Source organism: Barbus barbus (assembly GCF_936440315.1).
Source record: "Barbus barbus genome assembly, chromosome: 9".
NCBI classification, from domain to species: Eukaryota; Metazoa; Chordata; class Actinopteri; order Cypriniformes; family Cyprinidae; genus Barbus; species Barbus barbus.
In genome coordinates, this window is record NC_136737.1 from 21,911,760 (window position 1) to 21,933,965 (window position 22,206).

Here is a 22,206-nt window from a genome sequence, read left to right on the forward strand (position 1 = left end):
ATTCCAGAACATTGTGGGACTATAGTCATAACAAAGACAAATCATCAACATACACTTCTGATGTTTTGGACGACCCACGTTTGGTAACTGTTTATGTTAAACTGTTGTTAGCGCAGTATGTTGCATGTGCCATGTAATTTTTATGCACGAGTAATAACAAATTAGCTTGTATAAATTGTCAACATATATATTTTTAAGTTTTTATGAGTACTGTTATTGAAACAAAAAAAACATGTTGACCAAATGTGATTTTCATATTCAGCATGTCAAATTTCACAAAGAAACAATTAAAAATAAAGGTAAAACAAAACGTGTAAATATGCAAATATATTTATACAAAAATGTATAATTTTAACGATTTCATTTGCCAGTTGTAAATTGTCCAAATGCACCAATTCGCAAACAATTTACAATTTCGCTTAATAACATACAAGATGTTGCATAATTATCCTGTAGATGTTGTAGAAATTGTAAATATGATTTAGCAGTAAATGTTGTTGTTCATAAAGAAGCATTTCACATCTTCCCATACTGGTACAATAAATTTAATCTTAAATGCACTATAAGACTCAGTCAATCAAACTACTATCAAATAAAAATAACTGCACATGCACCGCGACACAAAAAGACAATATGACATGCTAATGCTAATGGCTAAATCAGAATAATAGTTTCAGCTGTTTCTCTTGGTATTAACCTGTAACTCGGTAATTAATCAACTAATAATCTATGCATTATAATATGATGTTGACAGGGGTTATCTATTATTGCTAGTTTAAGTAAGGAACAAAACAAATCAGGCCAAATACAAAAGCGAGCGCAAAATTCATCACTTTTTTTCCATGTATCGCGGCAGGTCAGAACTGAAAGTACGACCGTGTTTGGAAGTAATGTTACGGCTCATTTTGTGAAAAGAGAATCTCGTTAATAAATCACGAACATACCCGATGATCATGGTGCCCCGATATAATTAATATATATTGTACATAATAATACAAAATAAAACTATGCCAGAAAGCAGCATAAACTCTAAACCTGTTCCGGGTTCTCTGTATGACGACTTCCGTGGTCGTCATAGCCATGCTGCGTAAAAATAAATAAATAAATAAAATCGATAGCATGAACGGGATGTACAGCAAATATTATTTATTGTATCCATTTGCTTCAACAACAATAAATAAATAAATAGCTAAAAATAACAATTGTATTTTTATGAGTTTACAAAATAGGAAACAACAACAGGATAGGCAGTCAGAAAAAAAAGTTGGTCTCTGCTGGTAGATGCTGGAACTACATCACCGATCGCAAAAGCCTGTTGACAAGTAAACGTGTTTTCTGATTTAAGTCTTGCAATTTCATGACAAGCTAATGAATTTGAATTTCTTTTAATTACAACCCGAATTCCGGAAATGTTGGGACGTATTTTAAATTTTAACAAAATGAAAAATTTAAAATCACATAAGCCAATATTTTATTCACAATATAACATAGATAACACAACAAATGTTTAAACTGAGAAATTGTATAATTTTCTGCACAAAATGAGCTCATTTCAAATTTGATGCCTGCTACAGATCTCAAAATAGTTGGGGCAGGGGCATGTTTACCATGGTGTAGCATCTCCTCTTCTTTTCAAAACAGTTGGGCATCAAGTTTACGAGTTTCTGGAGTTTTGGTGTTGGAATTTGGTCCCATTCTTGCCTGAAATAGGTTTCCAGCTGCTGAAGAGTTTGTGGTCGTCTTTGAAGTATTTTTCGTATAATGATGCACCAAGTGTTCTCTATAGGTGAAAGATCTGGACTGCAGGCTGGCCAATTCAGCACCCAAACTCCTCTACTACGAAGCCATGCTGTTTTAATAGCTGCAGTATGTGGTTTTGCATTGTCCTGCTGAAATAAACAAGGCCTTCCCGGAAATAGATGTCATAGGGAGGGGAGCATATGTTGCTCTACAAACTTTAAATACCTTTCAGCATTCATAGTGCCCTCCAAAACATGCAAGCTGCCCATACCGTATGCACTTATGCACCCCCATACCATCAGAGATGCTGGCTTTTGAAATAAACGCTGATAACACACTGGAAGGTCTCCCTCCTCTTTAGCCCGGAGGACACGGCGTCCGCGATTTCCAACAACAATGTCAAATTTGGACAAAATTTGACCATAGAACACTTTTCCACTTTGAAACAGTCCATTTTAAATTAGCCTAGGCCAACAGAACATGACGGCGCTTCTGGACCATGTTCACATATGACTGCCTTTTTGCATGGTAGAGCTTTAGTTGGCATCTGCAGATGGCACGGCGGATTGTGTTTACCGACAGTAGTTTCTGGAAGTATTCCTGGGCCCATTTAGTAATGTCAATGACAGAATCATGCCGATGAGTGATGCAGTGTTGTCTGAGGGCCCAAAGACCACGGGCATCCAACAAAGGTCTTCTGCCTTGTCCCTTACGCCCAGAGATTTCTCCAATTTCTCTAAATTTTTTGATGATGTTATGCACTGTAGATGATGAGATTTGCAAAGCCTTTGAGGAACGTTGTTTTTAAAGTATTCCATAATCTTTCACAGATTTGTGAGCCTCTGCCCATCTTTACTTCTGAGAGAATCTGCCTCTCTAAGACATCCCTTTTATAGCTAAGCATGTTACAGACCTGATGTCAATTAACTTAATTAGTTGCTAGATGTTCTCCCAGCTGAATCTTTTCAAAATGTCTTCCTTTTTCAGCCCTTTGTTGCCCCGTGCCAACTTTTTTGAGACCTATAGCAGGCATCAAATTTTAATTGAACTCATTTAGTGGATAAAAGTTTAAAATTTATCCTTTTAAATAATTGTTATGTTCTCTATGTTCTATTGTGAATAAAATATTGGCTCATGAGATTTGAAAGTCTTTTAATTTTCATTTTATTCAAATTTAAAAAATGTCCCAACATTTCCGGAATTCGGGTTGTAGTTATTTTATTTTCTTGTTTTTATTATTTATAAAGACCCATATTTTCAAATACCCCCCCCCCCCCCACCCCACAAGATTTGCACTAAATAAAACCAAATAATCCACATAAGATGAAATAAACAGATGCAATAAATATTCAAAGAAGCCTGTGTGCATTAATGCTTACTCTAACTATATAGAGATTTTTATGGAGGAAATTAACAAATATAAATTTTTCAGACTTTGAAGCATAGCCTACTGCCACATAAAACTCCATGTGATCACCTAATAGTTTTATCCAGGATGGTTCCAGAATTAAATACTACAGGTGCTTCAGAAAGTGTGCTCTAGCCTCAATCAATATAGCTACATTTACACGTATATTTTTGTCCCATCGATTGCTGTTTTGAGTGTGAATCCCGCATAAATATGTGTATGTCATTCCCGAAACTTTGCAGTGTGTAGATGACCAAAAAATAAAAGTTCTATAGCCAACACATTCTGAATGGATTATAGCCTAGAAAGTACACAAAGAGCACTGCCTTTATAATCACTAAAAAGCTGTCCCTCGTCTTCATCACAATCTCATTAAGTTTTGTTATAATAAGAGGATTTTCAAGCTTGCACTTGACTCAGCACTGGACAAAATTAAACCTTGATTCTCTCCAGAGCGCAAACACAAGTATGCATTAGATAGTTTGCCAGATCAGTTTCGCCAATATGATAGGGAATAGATAATTTCTCAAGTTTTTACGTGGGTGCTCAGCCATTCCCGAGCACCCACGGGATCAGCACCTATGTTCACAGCATGCAAAAATCTAATTAGAACTGGCTGAAATGTTTTGAAATCACTTAATTGTACCCTACCTTATTTATTAAAAGCTTCTTTCTTTTTAGATTCTTATTTACAGCATTATCATAATATGTTGTATTTGAACTTATTGGGAGTAATCCTCATACTGTCTACCCTTTTAGAAAACTCAAATTATTCAGAGTATTGAACTCCCTGTCAGATGCTGCAAGAGCCTTCTGAATATGTTTTTCTTTTCAACTACCAGTGATACTTACCCACACGTTGCGTGAGTCTTGAACTCCCATCGGATGCTGCGAGTGCCTCCTAGTCAGGAAAACCTTGGCTTGTCCATTCGTTTACTAGCGAGGCTTACCTGTCCGATCACCGTGAGTATTGAGCTCCGTCGGATGCTGCAAAAACCTCCCGGTTGAACAACCTTGGCTTGTCCGTCCGTCTACTGGCGAGGCTTACTTGTCCGATGCCGTGAGTATTGATCTCCCGTTGGATGCTGTGAGAGCCTCCCAGTCAGGAAAACCTTGGCTTTTCCATCCATCTACTAGTGAGGCTTTCCCGTCCGACAACCGTAAAAGCCTCTCAGTCAAACAACCTTGGCTTTTCTGTCCGACTACTGGCGAGGCTTACCCGTCCGATGCCGTGAGTATTGAACTCCCGTCGGATGCTGCGAGAGCTTCCCAGTCAGGAAAACCTTGGCTTTTCCGTCCGTCTACTAGCGAAGCTTACCCGTCCGACACCGTGAATATCAAACTTCCATCGAATGCTGCGAGTGCTTCCCGGCCACACAACATTGGCTTGTCTGTCCAACTACCGGGCATTGAACTCCCGTCAAATGCTACAAAGCTCTAGCGGATGGCACTTCAAATTTAGTTCATCCCATTCATCGGCTAGTAAAAGTCCACCTGTTTGATGGCCACCATTCTGACAGCCCAAACACACTGCTCCTCCTTTTATTGGTCAGTCAGGATCACCGATCTGACGCCGTGAGCTGCTCCCATCAAGAAACGAGCGCCCCGATCGAGCGCCCCAAATCATGTCCATCGCCCAGTAGGGCCCGTTCACCCGGCACCGTGAGCTGCTCCCGTCAGAGTTTGTGTGGGCTCTCCCGGTCAAAAGACTAAGTTTCTTCCTGAAACGCCTGCCCACCAAATTTTTGGCGCTCATTTTGGGGGGTTATTCGCAGAGGTGTAAAAAGTACTCAAAAATTTTACTCAAGTGAAAGTACAGATACTAAGTGAAAATTTTACTCAGTTAAAAATACAAGTATCTGTCCAAAAACATACTTGAGTAAAAGTAAAAAAAAAGTGAAACTTTAAATTGTACTCAAGTATTAAAAAATTAGAAGTACTTTCTTCTCTGAGAAATGTTCAGAAGTTTGGTTAAAGGGAGAAAATTAAACAAATTGCAATGGCACAGTTCAAACACGTATATATAGTTCAACAACAACAATTAAAGTGCAGCACAGCAGAACACAGGAAAAGAAAATGCAGGGAAAGGGATTAAAAGGAAACTCCATCCTTTCCACCCTCATGCCATCCCATATGACTTTAACTTATCAGATGAACACAAATTAAGAGTTTTAGAAAAAAAATCAGGTGTATGGGACATCCAAAAATGACACTTCAAAAACTACACAAAGTGAATATGACAGTAACACATGCAACCCCTGTTAATGAATCAGTGTCTTCTTAAGTGAAATGATAAGCATATGTAAGAAGGATACAAATACTAATATTTTAAATTTGATCATCGTGTTCACTTTGTGTGGGTTCTGAAGTGGTTATGTCCCATTACATTATATAGACTAACAATCTTTGCTTGTGTTCATCTTAAGAAAGAAAGTCATAAAGTCTGGGATGACATGAGGGTCAGTAAATGATGAGAGAATTTTCCTTTTTGGGTGAACTATCCCTTTGAAGAGCAAGATGTGATGCAGAGGCTAGAAACATATTCCATACAGAATACAAGAAGGTGTTGAATTAATGAGGAAAGTCATATAATTAAAACATACAACATTAAAGTTTTTGAAAGGCCACTTTTTTGCGTGTTGTTTTTTTTACGTCACTGTCTGACATCTTTTTTTCTCAGCAAATACTGACAAATAATTATTTGTGACTAATTAGATTAATTAATGAGCAAAATGTAATGGTAATTATTAAGATAAATAAAAAAAATAAAATCATTGACAAGTCCTGATTCCTACTCAGTGTGTCACATAATGACATTATAAATACAACGTATCCACTACCTGGTGAGAACATCACTAAACATGAATTACAATTAATTTAACATATGTTTATTTAAACACTTTTGGAGATTTTTAATTAATTAAATATGAATTGTATTTAAATTCTCATCACTGATTTTAATTGCACTCAATCTTGTATATTCAGCTGATATATTACACAGCTAATGGCTCTATCAAAACAGAACAAATAATGAATACACTTTTTTTGGGAAAATGCAACTTTGCTACCTCAATATGCTTCCTCGGATTTGATGGTGAACTTTTGAAGCCAGACATTTACCTGATGAAAGTCATAACTTAAGTAGAATTATGTGTGTTTGATGCATGAAAACAATGATCATTGGTTCTCACATCAGGCACGCATGTTTGAGCTTCCGTTTACCATATTTAATGTGAAAAAATAAAAATCTAATGTACTTTTCAAGATGAAATAAAATTGTAAGGAGTAAAAAGTACTGTTTTTTCTTCAGAAATGTAATCAAGTAAAAGTACAAGTAGTCAGTTTAAATTGTACTTGAATGAATTACAAACCCCCAACATAATACTAAGTAAAGTAATCAAGTAAAATTACTCAAGTATTTTATTCGTCAGGCGGCTGTCCTTTGCTCTGTTGCTTTTTTGGGGTACTCTGGGTTCAGGCCAAAAATTCCAAGCTCAGAGCCCTCCCCTCAGGCAGCACGCCAAATACGCATAAACTTTATTCTATTTATTATATGTAAGTGTGAACTTGTGAAATTATGTTTTATTAACAAAGTTCGAGAGGAGCATGTTCAGATAATTAACCTAATTAACATGAGAGGAGCTCAATCAGTAAAATAAATCAACCCAGTTAACAAGATAAAAGGCATTTATGTATACACAGCAGGCTTACCTCTGTTCATTGACAGTTTTCCAGCATCCCTCCACCACCCCTTCTCAGCACTTACAACTATTCCTCTCCTAACCTGTAGGGTGGGGTACTCTGGGTTCGGGCCAAAAAATCTGAGCTTGGAGCCCTTCCCTCAGACAGCACACCAAATACGCATAAACTTTATTCTATTTATTATATGCAAGTGTGAACTTGTGAATACAGTGACGACAAACTTAAGTTATGACAGTGTATTGAGTGACAGCAACAATACATTAAAATATCGCTAAAAGAAAAGTTGCATTTGAGGATCAGGATCCAGAATACATTTTCCCAGAGGATCTATGAAAGGAAGCTTCGCTCTTGTACTCATAAGTTCGACTACATTATTAATTATTGATTCAATGCTGCTCTTTTCAACAAAATTAGATTATTCCATTTCTTTTATAAAATATCAGGAAGCATATTACAAATGTCCAAACAGTTTTTCCAGAGACTCTTAGTTCATTCACAAAACTAAACCAATTGAAACGAATGTTCAGTTTGGAGATCACAGGAGTCACCATCAGAAGTGAACCTATGTTAGAACTTTATTGTAGGGCAAATCTGACCAATGCAATGTCTAACAGTAATGATATTTCTGTTCCCAGCAAAGAACAGAATGGGAACTATTATAGCATATTGTAGATTCTTAAGACACTAAAAACAAAGGTGCAATGTTATTTTATTAAGAAGACATATTGGGGTTGGAGGCGGCATAATAAGGCTTTGAATAACTGTAGGGGAGAGAGGCATGCATAATATTTCCTATTAAAACCTTCAAAAGAAAAGATTAATTTATCCTTAAAATTCGGAGTATAAACGGTCCACTCCTACAAATGTGTTGGGTTTAAGATGATTCAGTAACCTTGTCCAAATAAAGAGGCTTCCTCTCTGCATCTGTAGTACAGCAGATCAAGAAGTTAATTAAGATACACTCTTCTTCTAACAGTCTGCAGAGCCGTGTAACAATCTCAACCCTGAGCACCATGTTTTATCTTTGAGCACTGTAACTAGGAATTAATGATTCAGATTTGAAAATGATATGCAGTAATAGTATTAACAATCAAGAAATACATAAATAATACAACATGCATTTACTCTGGCATACACGCTTGTGGTACAGAAATATTAAGGCAGAAACATATTGACAGGATTGATGTTGTTCAACTGTTTCAAGAACTCATTCTGTTATACAATAAGAACAATAAGCAGTGCACATTGTTTTATGTCAGCACGTGTATAACAACAGAGAGAATCAGCAGAAGATAATGTGATGTGCATGATGTCACTCACACGTCTAATTTGTTAACACTCATTTGTTAACTTAGGTGGCAGAAAATAAAGACTGTTCAGATACTGCTGAAGCTTGCAGTGCGTAACAGGAACTTCAGTTTGATACTTTTTCTTCTATAAGGCAGCTTGAGTTTTTTTTCTCCAGTAAAATATGAACATTATTATAGGCGTGAGAATTATTAAAGATAAAAGAGTGCAAACACAGATTAATAATGTTGGTCTGGTCTGACTGTGGTCTGGTACATGGTTTTCTTCTTCAGTAGATTGGCTTCCAGTTTCTACCGTTGATTCTGCAACAAAACAAGTTCATTAAAAACAAGCAAGCAAAAAAATGACAACAACATTACTACACCGTGAAAAAAGACAACAGATCCATCATTTATAGTCTATACCAGGGCCGTAACCACCATAGACAAGTCCCCCCCCAATAATTAGAAATTATCAAATGGCCCCCCCCAATATTTGAAATTCTTGCATTGATCTGCTGTCCTCATTACGCAGCGCTCTTGTTAGGATGACAAAGAAGCTTTAAAATAAAAAATTTCAGTCTGCTCTGCCTCAGCGGGCTAACAGCGTGCGTCAATGTCAAAATAATTGAACGGGCCAATTAAATCAAAGTAAGCGGGGTTTAGCGTTCACAGATGCTGAGCGCACCGCGAAGATTGAAAACATTGAAAGTTAGAAAGTTAGCGAGGTAAGATGGAAGCTGCAATTCATTTAATGTTAGTCAACAGTTTTACGAAAGAAATGTTAAATGAACGAGTTATATTCAGTAAAGCAAACTACTCAACTTTTTTTTCTCAAATATGCCCATTTTGAGAGAGAGAGAGAGAAAGAGAGAGAGAGAGAGAGAGATGAAATGTGCATGTGTTAATTATCTGCATCTATATATATATATTTGATCCCCCCCAATGTTCAAGACATGGTTACGGCCTTGCTCTATACAGCAGCATTCAGTCTATCCCAGGTGTAAAACAAGTACACTTAAAGTTTACTTAAAGTGCTCTATTTTCACACACTAATTTGTACTTAATATACTAAAAAATATTCTTTAATACTTCTAAAGATAATCTTAATAACATCTAAGTGTAATCAAAAATATATATTTTTTTAACATACTGTCTCTGTATTAAAAAATGTATATAGTTACCACTTGTAGTACACTCGAACCCATCTTTCATACATTAGTGGGTTCAAGTGTACTACAAGTGGTAACTAAATTAGTGGGTGAAAATAGAGCACTATAAGTATGTTATGAAAGTGCACTTTTTTTCACCTGGGACTTTTTTAAACCGTTTTTTACACACCGTTAATGAACAGCTGTACAGTCTCTTGTTTAGAATAAGATGAGTGTGTGATGAAGCAGATGAACGTTCCTGCATCAGCGTGAGTGAGATTGATGAGTTTGATGGAGAAGTTTCCTCTCTTGTACTCCTCTGGGAAAGTTTGCGCTCTGTTCTTATACCGTGGGTCCTGTGTCTCTAGTGAATCTTCATCTTCAATTAAATCATAAATAGTCCTACTGTCTTTGTCTCTCCAAAGCACATTAATGTCTTGAGCTTTAAGATCACGTTGAGTTGAAGAACACGGCAATACAACAGAGCCACCAGTAAAACCTGTGACCTGGAGACACACTGAAATGACAAAAAATGTCATTGTAAACACACAGTCTGATATTTATACATGTGGCATGAAATTATCATTCAAATGTACTTAATATGCTCACCTTTGTTTATCAGCACTGCAAATCCACCGATGAAGCACCATCTGCAGAAACAGAAAAAGTTCCTTTTAACTTCTGATCTCAACCAGTAGATCATGACATTGAGATGAGCAGAACTGATCACAAGTGATCGTGCCAGAGCTCTCTGAGATGCATAATATCAATACTCTTGCAACACTAAAACCATGATGGGAAGTGACAGACAATAATAATGCACATCACTGCTGAAAAAATAATAGAAAACATCACATAATTTTGTAATGGTTTTACTGGTTATAATGGGAATTATATTTGTTTTAATGGGCAGTGTTGGTCTCTACTGGTAATTGTTCACCTTCTATTCTATTCTAAAACCACTAAATCCTGTCCTTGTTGATGTCTAGTAATGTTTGCATGATTTCTATGTTGTTGTTTTTTTTTTTTAAGCAGGGATCAGCTTAGTACAATGAGTTTTAATATAACATCTTTGTTATTAATCATAACCAAAACCAACTGAGTGGAATCATTCAATCTAAATGAATAGGCATTTGCTATTATGACAATCTTCCTTTCAGTTGTAAATATTTATAACATTATACTGTATATTATACATTACATGGGATTCGGGTTAACTGGACTTTATTTGCCAGTTGTAAACTGTCACTAAATTGTCAAAAAGCAACAATTCACAACTAAATGATTCAGCAGTAAATTCACAACTAAATGATTCAGCAGTAAATTGACAGCATAAAAATAACAGCACATGCACCACAACACAAAGACAACATGCTAATGGCTAAATCAAAATAATAGAGCTAATTATCTGAATATTAACTCGGTAATTAAACAACCCATAATCGACGCATTAATGATGTTAACAGGGGTTGTCTATTAATGCTGGTTTAAGTAAGGAACAAAACAAATCAAGCCAAATACAAATGCCAGCGCAAACTTGATCATTTTTTACATATCGCGGCAGATCAGAAGTGAAAGTACGAGTTGGAAGTACTGCTCGTTTTGTGAAAACAGAAATTCGTTAAGAAATCACGAACGTACCCGATTATCATGATGCCCCGATAAAATTAATATTTACGTAATATTACGAATTAATTATTTGTCAAAAAAGAGCATACGTTACTCTAAACCTGAACACGTTTCCGGTAATCCGGGTTCTGTGTAGCGGAAATCGTCATATCCATCTATAGCATGAACAGAATCTACAGCAAATATATCTATATTTTTTTGTATCCATTTGCTTAAACAACAAAAATAATAAAAAAAAATAAAAAAAATAAATTACGATTGCATTTTTTCCGTGTTTACAAAAGAGGGGGAAAAAAACAAAAACAAAAGGATAAGTCAGAAGAAAGAAAGTTTTTCCCTGCTGGTAGATGCTGGAATTACACCACACATCCCCAAAAGCCTGTTTCTGGTTTCTTCGTAGAGAAACCTACACCCTTTCAAAAAAGTCTCACAATTTTATACCAAGGTAACGTAACACTAGCATTAATGTTAGGCTTTAACATAAAAAAAAAGTTTTAAGCTAAAAATGTAATTATTTCAAGACATTTTTAAATTAGATAATTTAATATTTTTTTTATTATTATTTATAAAGACACCCCACGCCCCCAGGGGTCCCGGCCTGGCCACCTCGGTCACTGTGCCCCCTAACCTCTGATGCCGTCTCCGTAGTGAGCGCCATGATGATTTTAGTCTGTGAGGCAGGCTACTGACCTGGGAAGATCTCCTACTCATTACGAGATGGGGTGGGTGGTGTAGGCTGTTAAATACATAGATTAAAAGTGAAACATTTTCATTTTAGTTCATTCCTAGCAATAATATGTTTTGTTCCCAGAGCGAAATAAGAATCGAAGAAAGAAATTCTAATAAACTTTGCAAATATTATTGAATCTTCAAACCACTAACACTTTGCAGTTTCAAATTATGCCGAAAAAATTACGCGACAGAGTATTTTAAAATTCAGCCAGTGTTAAAACAAAAATCAGGTTTGTGTATTTATGACATCAGTTAGGTTTTCTTTGTTCAAAAACGGAAGTAACATAAAATATTATTTGTGTGTTAGGCTACTTTTCATATTTTTAGTAGCTATAGGCTATACAGAAAAACTACAGCGCTTCCAGTAGGCTATTTTACGGCGATGTCAACACTGGAAACTCTGCATGCAATTAGCTGATGAACACCCTAATCATATATAAAACTTTTGTAACTATTAAATATTACATGTATATAATTATTTTATTTACAAGTTTCATGTTTGTGTTTTTCCCGTTTGATTCGCTGCATCCGCTGCATCTGAAAATTACTTTTTCTACACTAGTAGTCTACATAATTTAGATCAGACAATATTCAGAAACAGGTGCAGTTAATATTTTCAAAGTATTACCCCCATGAGAAATTGTTCATGCCCCCCTCTGGTGCCGACCCTGTTCCCACACCATAAAAGGTTGCTCCACCAAGCAAAGCTCTAGATCCACCTTTGACTCTTGCAGAAAAACTGAGCAGCTGTGAGACCCAAGACTTTGTGGTTAAAGCACAACCCTTTCTGAAGCAGCAAGGCCCTCGTCCAAGTGGCAAGCCGACACACTGCAGTTCATTCGCAGTCCGCCCCACTGACTACATTCATATACAGATCAGTTTCATCACAGGCACTTTCTGAGATTCACTTTCAAAGTCAAAGCATACCAGTTCATTGTCCTGCCTTGCGGCTTGTCATTGGCTTCACACACATGCATGTGTGGATGTGGCTCTCTCCTCTAAAATTGCGTGTACTGAATTATTTGGACTATCTGATCTTTGCCAGATTATCCTTATTCGGAGTTGTACGGCACAAAATTAAACATGATTGGTTGCTTTACCTGTCAGTCATATGGCCTCTTCAGCGGTCCTTGGCCATTCAAAGCGACCAAGTTTCCCAGACCTTCTGCTGTCAGTTTGAAGGTCTGACTATGCGAGACTAATCTGATCTTCGCCAAATTATCCTTATTCGGAGGAAATTCAAAAATTCAAACAGCCAAAAACTCAAACTGATTGACCACATTCTGGCATCCCAACCCAGAACTGGTGAACCTGCAAGTCTGGCTGCTCAGCCGAACTCCACCACCAGATATTGGGCCACAGTGAGAGTTAGACAAAAGTACTGAAGCACCCTCTACAAGGCACCTATATTCATAATTCAAAATTGTCTGTGCATTGGTGTAGAACACAAGCTGGTGAATTGGTGAACCTGGTGAACTGTCCCATGTCAATCATACTGTTGTTCTTACAGTTTGTTACGGCACTTGTGCGCCCTCTACACTTACAGTGTATGTGGCCGCTATTACGATTTTTCATTCCCAAATCAATGACCTGTTGATAAGCTTTCTAAGGGTAGCAAGGCTCTTGCCTCTCCACATTGCTCACTTGGGACTTTGCTTTGGACCTAAAGGCTCTGTCAGTGCCTCTGTTCGAGTCACTGCTGACAGCTGAATTACGAGCACTCTCGCTGAAGATAGTGTACTACTACTGTAAAGCGAGTGTTGGACTTTCAAGTGCTGTCTACTTTTGGCACTTGCATGGAACTCATGCTAAATGATTGTAAGGTTATTCTGAAACCCAAGAAGGGTTATGTACTAAAGGTGCTCTTAAGCTCAGGTCATAACCTGATGTGCCTCTGTGATGCAGAGGCTAGAAACATATTCCATACAGAATACAAGAAGGTGTTGAATTAATGAGGAAAGTCATATAATTAAAACATGCAACATTAACGTTTTTGAAAGGCAACTTTTTTGCGTGTTGTTTTTTTTACGTCACTGTCTGACATATTTTTTCTCAGCAAATATTGACAAATAATTATTTGTGACTAATTAGATTAAGTAATGAGCAAAATGTAATGGTAATTATTAAGATAAATATAAAAAAAAAAATCATTGACAAGTCCTGATTCCTACTCAGTGTGTCACATAATGACATTATAAATACAACGTATCCACTACCTGGTGAGAACATCACTAAACATGAATTACAATTAATTTAACATATGTTTATTTAAACACTTTTGGAGATTTTTAATTAATTAAATATGAATTGTATTTAAATTCTCATCACTGATTTTAATTGCACTCAATCTTGTATATTCAGCTGATATATTACACAGCTAATGGCTCTATCAAAACAGAACAAATAATGAATACACTTTTTTTGGGAAAATGCAACTTTGCTACCTCAATATGCTTCCTCAGATTTGATGGTGAACTTTTGAAGCCAGACATTTACCTGATGAAAGTCATAACTTAAGTAGAATTATGTGTGTTTGATGCATGAAAACAATGATCATTGGTTCTCACATCAGGCACGCATGTTTGAGCTTCCGTTTACCATATTTAATGTGAAAAAATAAAAATCTAATGTACTTTTCAAGATGAAATAAAATTGTAAGGAGTAAAAAGTACTGTTTTTTCTTCAGAAATGTAATCAAGTAAAAGTACAAGTAGTCAGTTTAAATTGTACTTGAATGAAGTACAAACCCCCAACATAATACTAAGTAAAGTAATCAAGTAAAATTACTCAAGTATTTTATTCGTCAGGCGGCTGTCCTTTGCTCTGTTGCTTTTTTGGGGTACTCTGGGTTCAGGCCAAAAATTCCAAGCTCAGAGCCCTCCCCTCAGGCAGCACGCCAAATACGCATAAACTTTATTCTATCTATTATATGTAAGTGTGAACTTGTGAAATTATGTTTTATTAACAAAGTTCGGGAGGAGCATGTTCAGATGATTAACCTAATTAACATGAGAGGAGCTCAATCAGTAAAATAAATCAACCCAGTTAACAAGATAAGAGGCTTGAAAGAAATACATAAATAATACAACATGCATTTACTCTGGCATACACACTTGTGGTACAGAAATGTTAAGGCAGAAACATATTGACAGGATTGATGTTGTTCAACTGTTTCAAGAACTAATTCTGTTATACAATAACAACAATAAGCAGTGCACACTGTTTTATGTCAGCACGTGTATAACAACAGAGAGAATCTGCAGAAGATAATGTGGTTGTGCATGATGTCACTCACACGTCTAATTTGTTAACACTCATTTGTTAACTTAGGTGGCAGAAAATAAAGACTGTTCAGATACTGCTGAAGCTTGCAGTGCGTAACAGGAACTTCAGTTTGATACTTTTTCTTCTATAAGGCAGCTTGAGTTTTTTTTCTCCAGTAAAATATGAACATTATTATAGGCGTGAGAATTATTAAAGATAAAAGAGTGCAAACACAGATTAATAATGTTGGTCTGGTCTGACTGTGGTCTGGTACATGGTTTTCTTCTTCAGTAGATTGGCTTCCAGTTTCTACCGTTGATTCTGCAACAAAACAAGTTCATTAAAAACAAGCAAGCAAAAAAACGACAACAACATTACTACACCGTGAAAAAAGACAACAGATCCATCATTTATAGTCTATACCAGGGCCGTAACCACCATAGACAAGTCCCCCCCCAATAATTAGAAATTATCAAATGGCCCCCCCAATATTTGAAATTCTTGCATTGATCTGCTGTCCTCATTACGCAGCGCTCTTGTTAGGATGACAAAGAAGCTTTAAAATAAAAAATTTCAGTCTGCTCTGCCTCAGCGGGCTAACAGCGTGCGTCAATGTCAAAATAATTGAACGGGCCAATTAAATCAAAGTAAGCGGGGTTTAGCGTTCACAGATGCTGAGCGCACCGCGAAGATTGAAAACATTGAAAGTTAGAAAGTTAGCGAGGTAAGATGGAAGCTGCAATTCATTTAATGTTAGTCAACAGTTTTACGAAAGAAATGTTAAATGAACAAGTTATATTCAGTAAAGCAAACTACTCAACTTTTTTTTCTCAAATATGCCCATTTTGAGAGAGAGAGAGAGAGAGAGAGAGAGAGAGAGATGAAATGTGCATGTGTTAATTATCTGCATCTATCTATCTATCTATCTATCTATCTATCTATCTATCTATCTATCTATCTATCTATCTATCTATCTATCTATCTATCTATCTATCTATCTATCTATCTATCTATCTATCTATCTATCTGGTCCCCCCAATGTTCAAGACATGGTTACGGCCTTGCTCTATACAGCAGCATTCAGTCTATCCCAGGTGTAAAACAAGTACACTTCCAAAGTTTACTTAAAGTGCTCTATTTTCACTCATTTGTACTTAATATACTAAAAAATATTATTTAATACTTCTAAAGATAATCTTAATAACATCTAAGTGTAATCAAAAATATATATTTTTTTAACATACTGTCTCTGTATTAAAAAAATGTATATAGTTACCACTTGTAGTACACTCGAACCCATCTTTCATACATTAGTGGGTTCAAGTGTACTACAAGTGGTAACTAAATTAGTGGGTGAAAATAGAGCACTATAAGTATGTTATGAAAGTGCACTTTTTTTCACCTGGGACTTTTTTAAACCGTTTTTTACACACCGTTAATGAACAGCTGTACAGTCTCTTGTTTAGAATAAGATGAGTGTGTGATGAAGCAGATGAACGTTCCTGCATCAGCGTGAGTGAGATTGATGAGTTTGATGGAGAAGTTTCCTCTCTTGTACTCCTCTGGGAAAGTTTGCGCTCTGTTCTTATACCGTGGGTCCTGTGTCTCTAGTGAATCTTTACCTTTAATTAAATCATAAATAGTCCTACTGTCTTTGTCTCTCCAATGCACATTAATGTCTTGATCACGTTGAGTTGAAGAACACGGCAATACAACAGAGCCACCAGTAAAACCTGTGACCTGCAGACACACTGAAATGACAAAAAATGTCATTGTAAACACACAGTCTGATATTTATACATGTGGCATGAAATTATCATTCAAATGTACTTAATATGCTCACCTTTGTTTATCAGCACTGCAAATCCACCGATGAAGCACCATCTGCAGAAACAGAAAAAGTTCCTTTTAACTTCTGATCTCAACCAGTAGATCATGACATTGAGATGAGCAGAACTGATCACAAGTGATCGTGCCAGAGCTCTCTGAGATGCATAATATCAATACTCTTGCAACACTAAAACCATGATGGGAAGTGACAGACAATAATAATGCACATCACTGCTGAAAAAATAATAGAAAACATCACATAATTTTGTAATGGCTTTACTGGTTATAATGGGAATTATATTTGTTTTAATGGGCAGTGTTGGTCTCTACTGGTAATTGTTCACCTTCTATTCTATTCTAAAACCACTAAATCCTGTCCTTGTTGATGTCTAGTAATGTTTGCATGATTTCTATGTTGTTGTTTTTTTTTTTTTTTAAGCAGGGATCAGCTTAGTACAATAATGAGTTTTAATATAACATCTTTGTTATTAATCATAACCAAAACCAACTGAGTGGAATCATTCAATCTAAATGAATAGTCCTTTGCTATTATGACAATCTTCCTTTCAGTTGTAAATATTTATAACATTATACTGTATATTATACATTACATGGGATTCGGGTTAACTGGACTTTATTTGCCAGTTGTAAACTGTCACTAAATTGTCAAAAAGCAACAATTCACAACTAAATGATTCAGCAGTAAATTCACAACTAAATGATTCAGCAGTAAATTGACAGCATAAAAATAACAGCACATGCACCACAACACAAAGACAACATGCTAATGGCTAAATCAAAATAATAGAGCTAATTATCTGAGTATTAACTCGGTAATTAAACAACCCATAATCGACGCATTAATGATGTTAACAGGGGTTGTCTATTAATGCTGGTTTAAGTAAGGAACAAAACAAATCAGGCCAAATACAAATGCCAGCGCAAACTTCATCATTGTTGTATATCACGGCAGATCAGAAGTGAAAGTACGGCTGAGTTGGATGTACTGCTCGTTTTGTGAAAACAGAAATTCTTTAAGAAATCACGAACGTACCCGATTATCATGATGCCCTGATAAAATTAATATTTACGTAATATTACGAATTAATTATTTGTCAAAAAAGAGCATACGTTACTCTAAACCTGAACACGTTTCCGGTAATCCGGGTTCTGTGTAGCGGAAATCGTCATATCCATCTATAGCATGAACAGAATCTACAGCAAATATATATATATATATATTTGTATCCATTTGCTTCAACAACAATAATAATAATAAAAAAAAATAAAAAAAAAATTACGATTGCATTTTTTTTGCAAAAAAACAAAAACAAAAGGATAAGTCAGAAGAAAGAAAGTTTTTCCCTGCTGGTAGATGCTGGAACTACACCACCCATCCGCAAAAGCCTGTTTCTGGTTTCTTCGTAGAGAAACCTACACCCTTTCAAAAAAGTCTCGCAATTTTATACCAAGGTAACGTAACACTAGCATTAATGTTAGGCTTTAACATAAAAAAACAGTTTTAAGCTAAAAATGTAATTATTTCAAGATAATTTAGATAATTTAATATTTTTTTTATTATTATTTATAAAGACACCCCACGCCCTCAGGGGGCCCGGCCTGGCCACCTCGGTCACTGTGCCCCCTAACCTCTGATGCCGTCTCCGTAGTGAGCGCCATGATGATTTTAGTCTGTGAGGCAGGCTACTGACCTGGGAAGATCTCCTACTCATTACGAGATGGGGTGGGTGGTGTAGGCTGTTAAATACATAGATTAAAAGTGAAACATTTTCATTTTAGTTCATTCTTAGCAATAATATGTTTTGTTCCCAGAGCGAAATAAGAATCGAAGAAAGAAATTCTAATAAACTTTGCAAATATTATTGAATCTTCAAACCGCTAACACTTTGCAGTTTCAAATTATGCCGAAAAAATTACGCGACAGAGTATTTAAAAATTCAGCCAGTGTTAAAACAAAAATCAGGTTTGTGTATTTATGACATCAGTTAGGTTTTCTTTCTTCAAAAACGGACATAAAATATTATTTGTGTGTTAGGCTACTTTTCATATGTTTAGTAGCTATAGGCTATACAGAAAAACTACAGCGCTTCCAGTAGGCTATTTTACGGAGATGTCAACACTGGAAACTCTGCATGCAATTAGCTGATGAACACCCTAATCATATATAAAACGTTATAATTATTAAATATTATATGTATATAATTATTTTATTTACAAGTTTCATGTTTGTGTTTTTCCCGTTTGATTCGCTGCATCCGTTACATCTGAAAATTACTTTTTCTACACTAGTAGTCTACATAATTTAGATCAGACAATATTCAGAAACAGGTGCAGTTAATATTTTCAAAGTACCCCCTCAACCCCCATGAGAAATTGTTCATGCCCCCCTCTGGTGCCGACCCTGTTCCCACACCATAAAAGGTTGCTCCACCAAGCAAAGCTCTAGATCCACCTTTGCCTCTTGCAGAAAAACTGAGCAGCTGTGAGACCCAAGACTTTGTGGTTAAAGCACAACCCTTTCTGAAGCAGCAAGGCCCTCGTCCAAGTGGCAAGCCGACACACTGCAGTTCATTCGCAGTCCGCCCCACTGACTACATTCATATACAGATCAGTTTCATCACAGGCACTTTCTGAGATTCACTTTCAAAGTCAAAGCATACCAGTTCATTGTCCTGCCTTGCGGCTTGTCATTGGCTTCACACACATGCATGTGTGGATGTGGCTCTCTCCTCTAAAATTGCTTGTACTGAATTATTTGGACTATCTGATCTTGGCCAGATTATCCTTATTCGGAGTTGTGCGGCACAAAATGAAACATGATTGGTTGCTTTACCTGTCAGTCATATGGCCTCTTCAGCGGTCCTTGGCCATTCAAAGCGACCAAGTTTCCCAGACCTTCTGCTGTCAGTTTGAAGGTCTGACTATGCGAGACTAATCTGATCTTCGCCAAATTATCCTTATTCGGAGGAAATTCAAAAATTCAAACAGCCAAAAACTCAAACTGATTGACCACATTCTGGCATCCCAACCCAGAACTGGTGAACCTGCATGTCTGGCTGCTCAGCCGAACTCCACCACCAGATATTGGGCCACAGTGAGAGTTAGACACAAGTACTGAAGCACCCTCTACAAGGCACCTATATTCATAATTCAAAATTGTCTGTGGATTGGTATAGAACGCATGCTGGTGAATTGGTGAACCTGGTGAATTGTCCCATGTCAATCATACTGTTGTTCTTACAGTTTGTTACGGCACTTGTGCGCCCTCTACACTTACAGTGTATGTGGCTGCTATTACGATTTTTCATTCCCAAATCAATGACCTGTTGATAAGCTTTCTAAGGGTAGCAAGGCTCTTGCCTCTCCACATTGCTCACTTGGGACTTTGCTTTGGACCTAAAGGCTCTGTCAGTGCCTCTGTTCGAGTCACTGCTGACAGCTGAATTACGAGCACTCTCGCTGAAGATAGTGTACTACTACTGTAAAGCGAGTGTTGGACTTTCAAGTGCTGTCTACTTTTGGCACTTGCATGGAACTCATGCTAAATTATTGTAAGGTTATTCTGAAACCCAAGAAGGGTTATGTACTAAAGGTGCTCTTAAGCTCAGGTCATAACCTTGTTGGCGTCTATGCAAAATTGCCAGCACTGTTGTCATTTGTTTTGTCAGCTTGTTCATTCACAAAAGTACCATCAGTACTGATTTTCCTGCTGGTTCTTCTGGCTGTCCTCTCTTTCCCATGACTGGATTCTTTCTCTAGAAGGAAACACATTTTGGACAAATATCTCCATGCTTCTATTTGAATCATCCATTCTTAATACCGATTATCCTCTGTAATAAAAAGTAAAAGGTTTTCTTCTCACATAGACAGTTCAAAGAGAAAAACCCTCATTAATAGTTTAAAAAAGCCAATCCTTATCCTACTATGGCATATGTTTCTTCATATTGTGTTTAAATGTATTTCGTTTTATTTATATATTATTTTATTTTTGTTAGTATTAAAACTGTACATCCTTTAACAAATCTGATTCATTAATTCCCTATAACATCAGTCGATCAGCAGCAGAATATAGTAGAGAAATGGGTGTGGGATCTTTTGACTTGTGACAGTGTTTATATAACCAGCATCCTGGTGCCAAGTCTCACCACAGTAACTCCACGCCTAGTGAATGTAAGACATCAAACATCAGCTGACACGCAAACTAATTGACACGTGTATTGAGAACTAGTCTGATCACTATCAGAACAAACTTCAATGTCATTTTAACCATAGAATACAAAATGTTCTGCTTTTGCATGCTAGCTATTTGTTAGATGAATAGTATGTCAAACTGAAGACAAATATTCACATGGTAACAATGAAAAGGAATAGATATAAAACAAAAGTGAGTTCATTTTGATTAAGGCAGCGGCTATTTGCACTAAGTGTAAATAGCCGCTATTTACTAATAGATGCTATTTACACCAAGTGCAAATAGCATATTTTTTTAGTGACAGATGCTATTTAAGTGAAGTGACATTCAGCCAAGTATGGTGACCCATACTCGGAATTCGTGCTCTGCATTTAACCCATCCAACGTGCACACACACACAGCAGTGAACACACACACACCGTGAACACATACCCGGAGCAGTGGGCAGCCATTTTATGCTGTATATTTTGGGGGTTCGGTGCCTTGCTCAAGGGCACCTCAGTCGTGGTATTGAGGGTGGAGAGAGCGCTGGACATTCACTCCCCCCCCCCTACAATTCCTGCCGGCCGGAGACTCCAACCCGCAACCTTCGGATTACAAATCCGACTCTCTAACCATTAGGCCACGACTTCCCCTTATTACAAGTCCGAGTCTCCGACTTCCCCTTATTACAAGTCCGACTCTCTAACCATTAGGCCACGACTTCCCCTTATTACAAGTCCGACTCTCCGACTTCCCCTTATTACAAGTCCGACTCTCTAATCATTAGGCCACGACTTCCCCTTATTACAAGTCCGACTCTCCGACTTCCCCTTATTACAAGTCCGACTCTCCGACTTCCCCTTATTACAAGTCCGACTCTCTAACCATTAGGCCACGACTTCCCCTTATTACAAGTCCGACTCTCCGACTTCCCCTTATTACAAGTCCGACTCTCCGACTTCCCCTTATTACAAGTCCGACTCTCCGACTTCCCCTTATTACAAGTCCGACTCTCTAACCATTAGGCCACGACTTCCCCTTATTACAAGTCCGACTCTCCGACTTCCCCTTATTACAAGTCTGACTCTCCGACTTCCCCTTATTACAAGTCCGACTCTCTAACCATTAGGCCACGACTTCCCCTTATTACAAGTCCGACTCTCTAACCATTAGGCCACGACTTCCCCTTATTACAAGTCCGACTCTCCGACTTCCCCTTATTACAAGTCCGACTCTCTAACCATTAGGCCACGACTTCCCCTTATTACA

The 22,206-nt window shown here is 37.0% G+C and overlaps 1 protein-coding gene and 1 long non-coding RNA gene across 2 annotated transcripts; both read right to left on the bottom strand.

The window, feature by feature from the left end:
* Nucleotides 1-7,007: 7,007 nt before the first annotated feature.
* On the bottom strand, nt 7,008-16,645 carry LOC306875579. The gene is made up of 3 exons (XR_013784758.1): nt 16,346-16,645; nt 14,748-15,233; nt 7,008-7,976 (listed from the first exon to the last, which is right to left on the bottom strand). It is a non-coding gene; the product is annotated as an uncharacterized lncRNA (long non-coding RNA).
* LOC306875578 (ICOS ligand-like) lies at nt 7,014-11,050 on the bottom strand. Its single transcript, XM_079426251.1, has 4 exons — nt 10,929-11,050; nt 9,897-9,937; nt 9,478-9,804; nt 7,014-8,460 (listed from the first exon to the last, which is right to left on the bottom strand). Exons 1-4 carry the CDS (start codon nt 10,937-10,939, stop codon nt 8,285-8,287), a joined length of 555 nt encoding a protein of 184 aa, XP_079282377.1. The 5' UTR covers nt 10,940-11,050; the 3' UTR covers nt 7,014-8,284.
* Nucleotides 16,646-22,206: the final 5,561 nt, after the last annotated feature.

What these genes read in the sequence shown, in the direction of transcription:
- LOC306875578 (XM_079426251.1), bottom strand. An exon ending in TGCAGTGCTGATAAACAAAG is followed by an intron (nt 9,805 to 9,896) that starts GTGAGCATATTA and finishes TTGTCATTTCAG; the next exon opens with TGTGTCTCCAGGTCACAGGT. An exon ending in TGTACAGCTGTTCATTAACG is followed by an intron (nt 8,461 to 9,477) that starts GTGTGTAAAAAA and finishes GTTTTGTTGCAG; the next exon opens with AATCAACGGTAGAAACTGGA.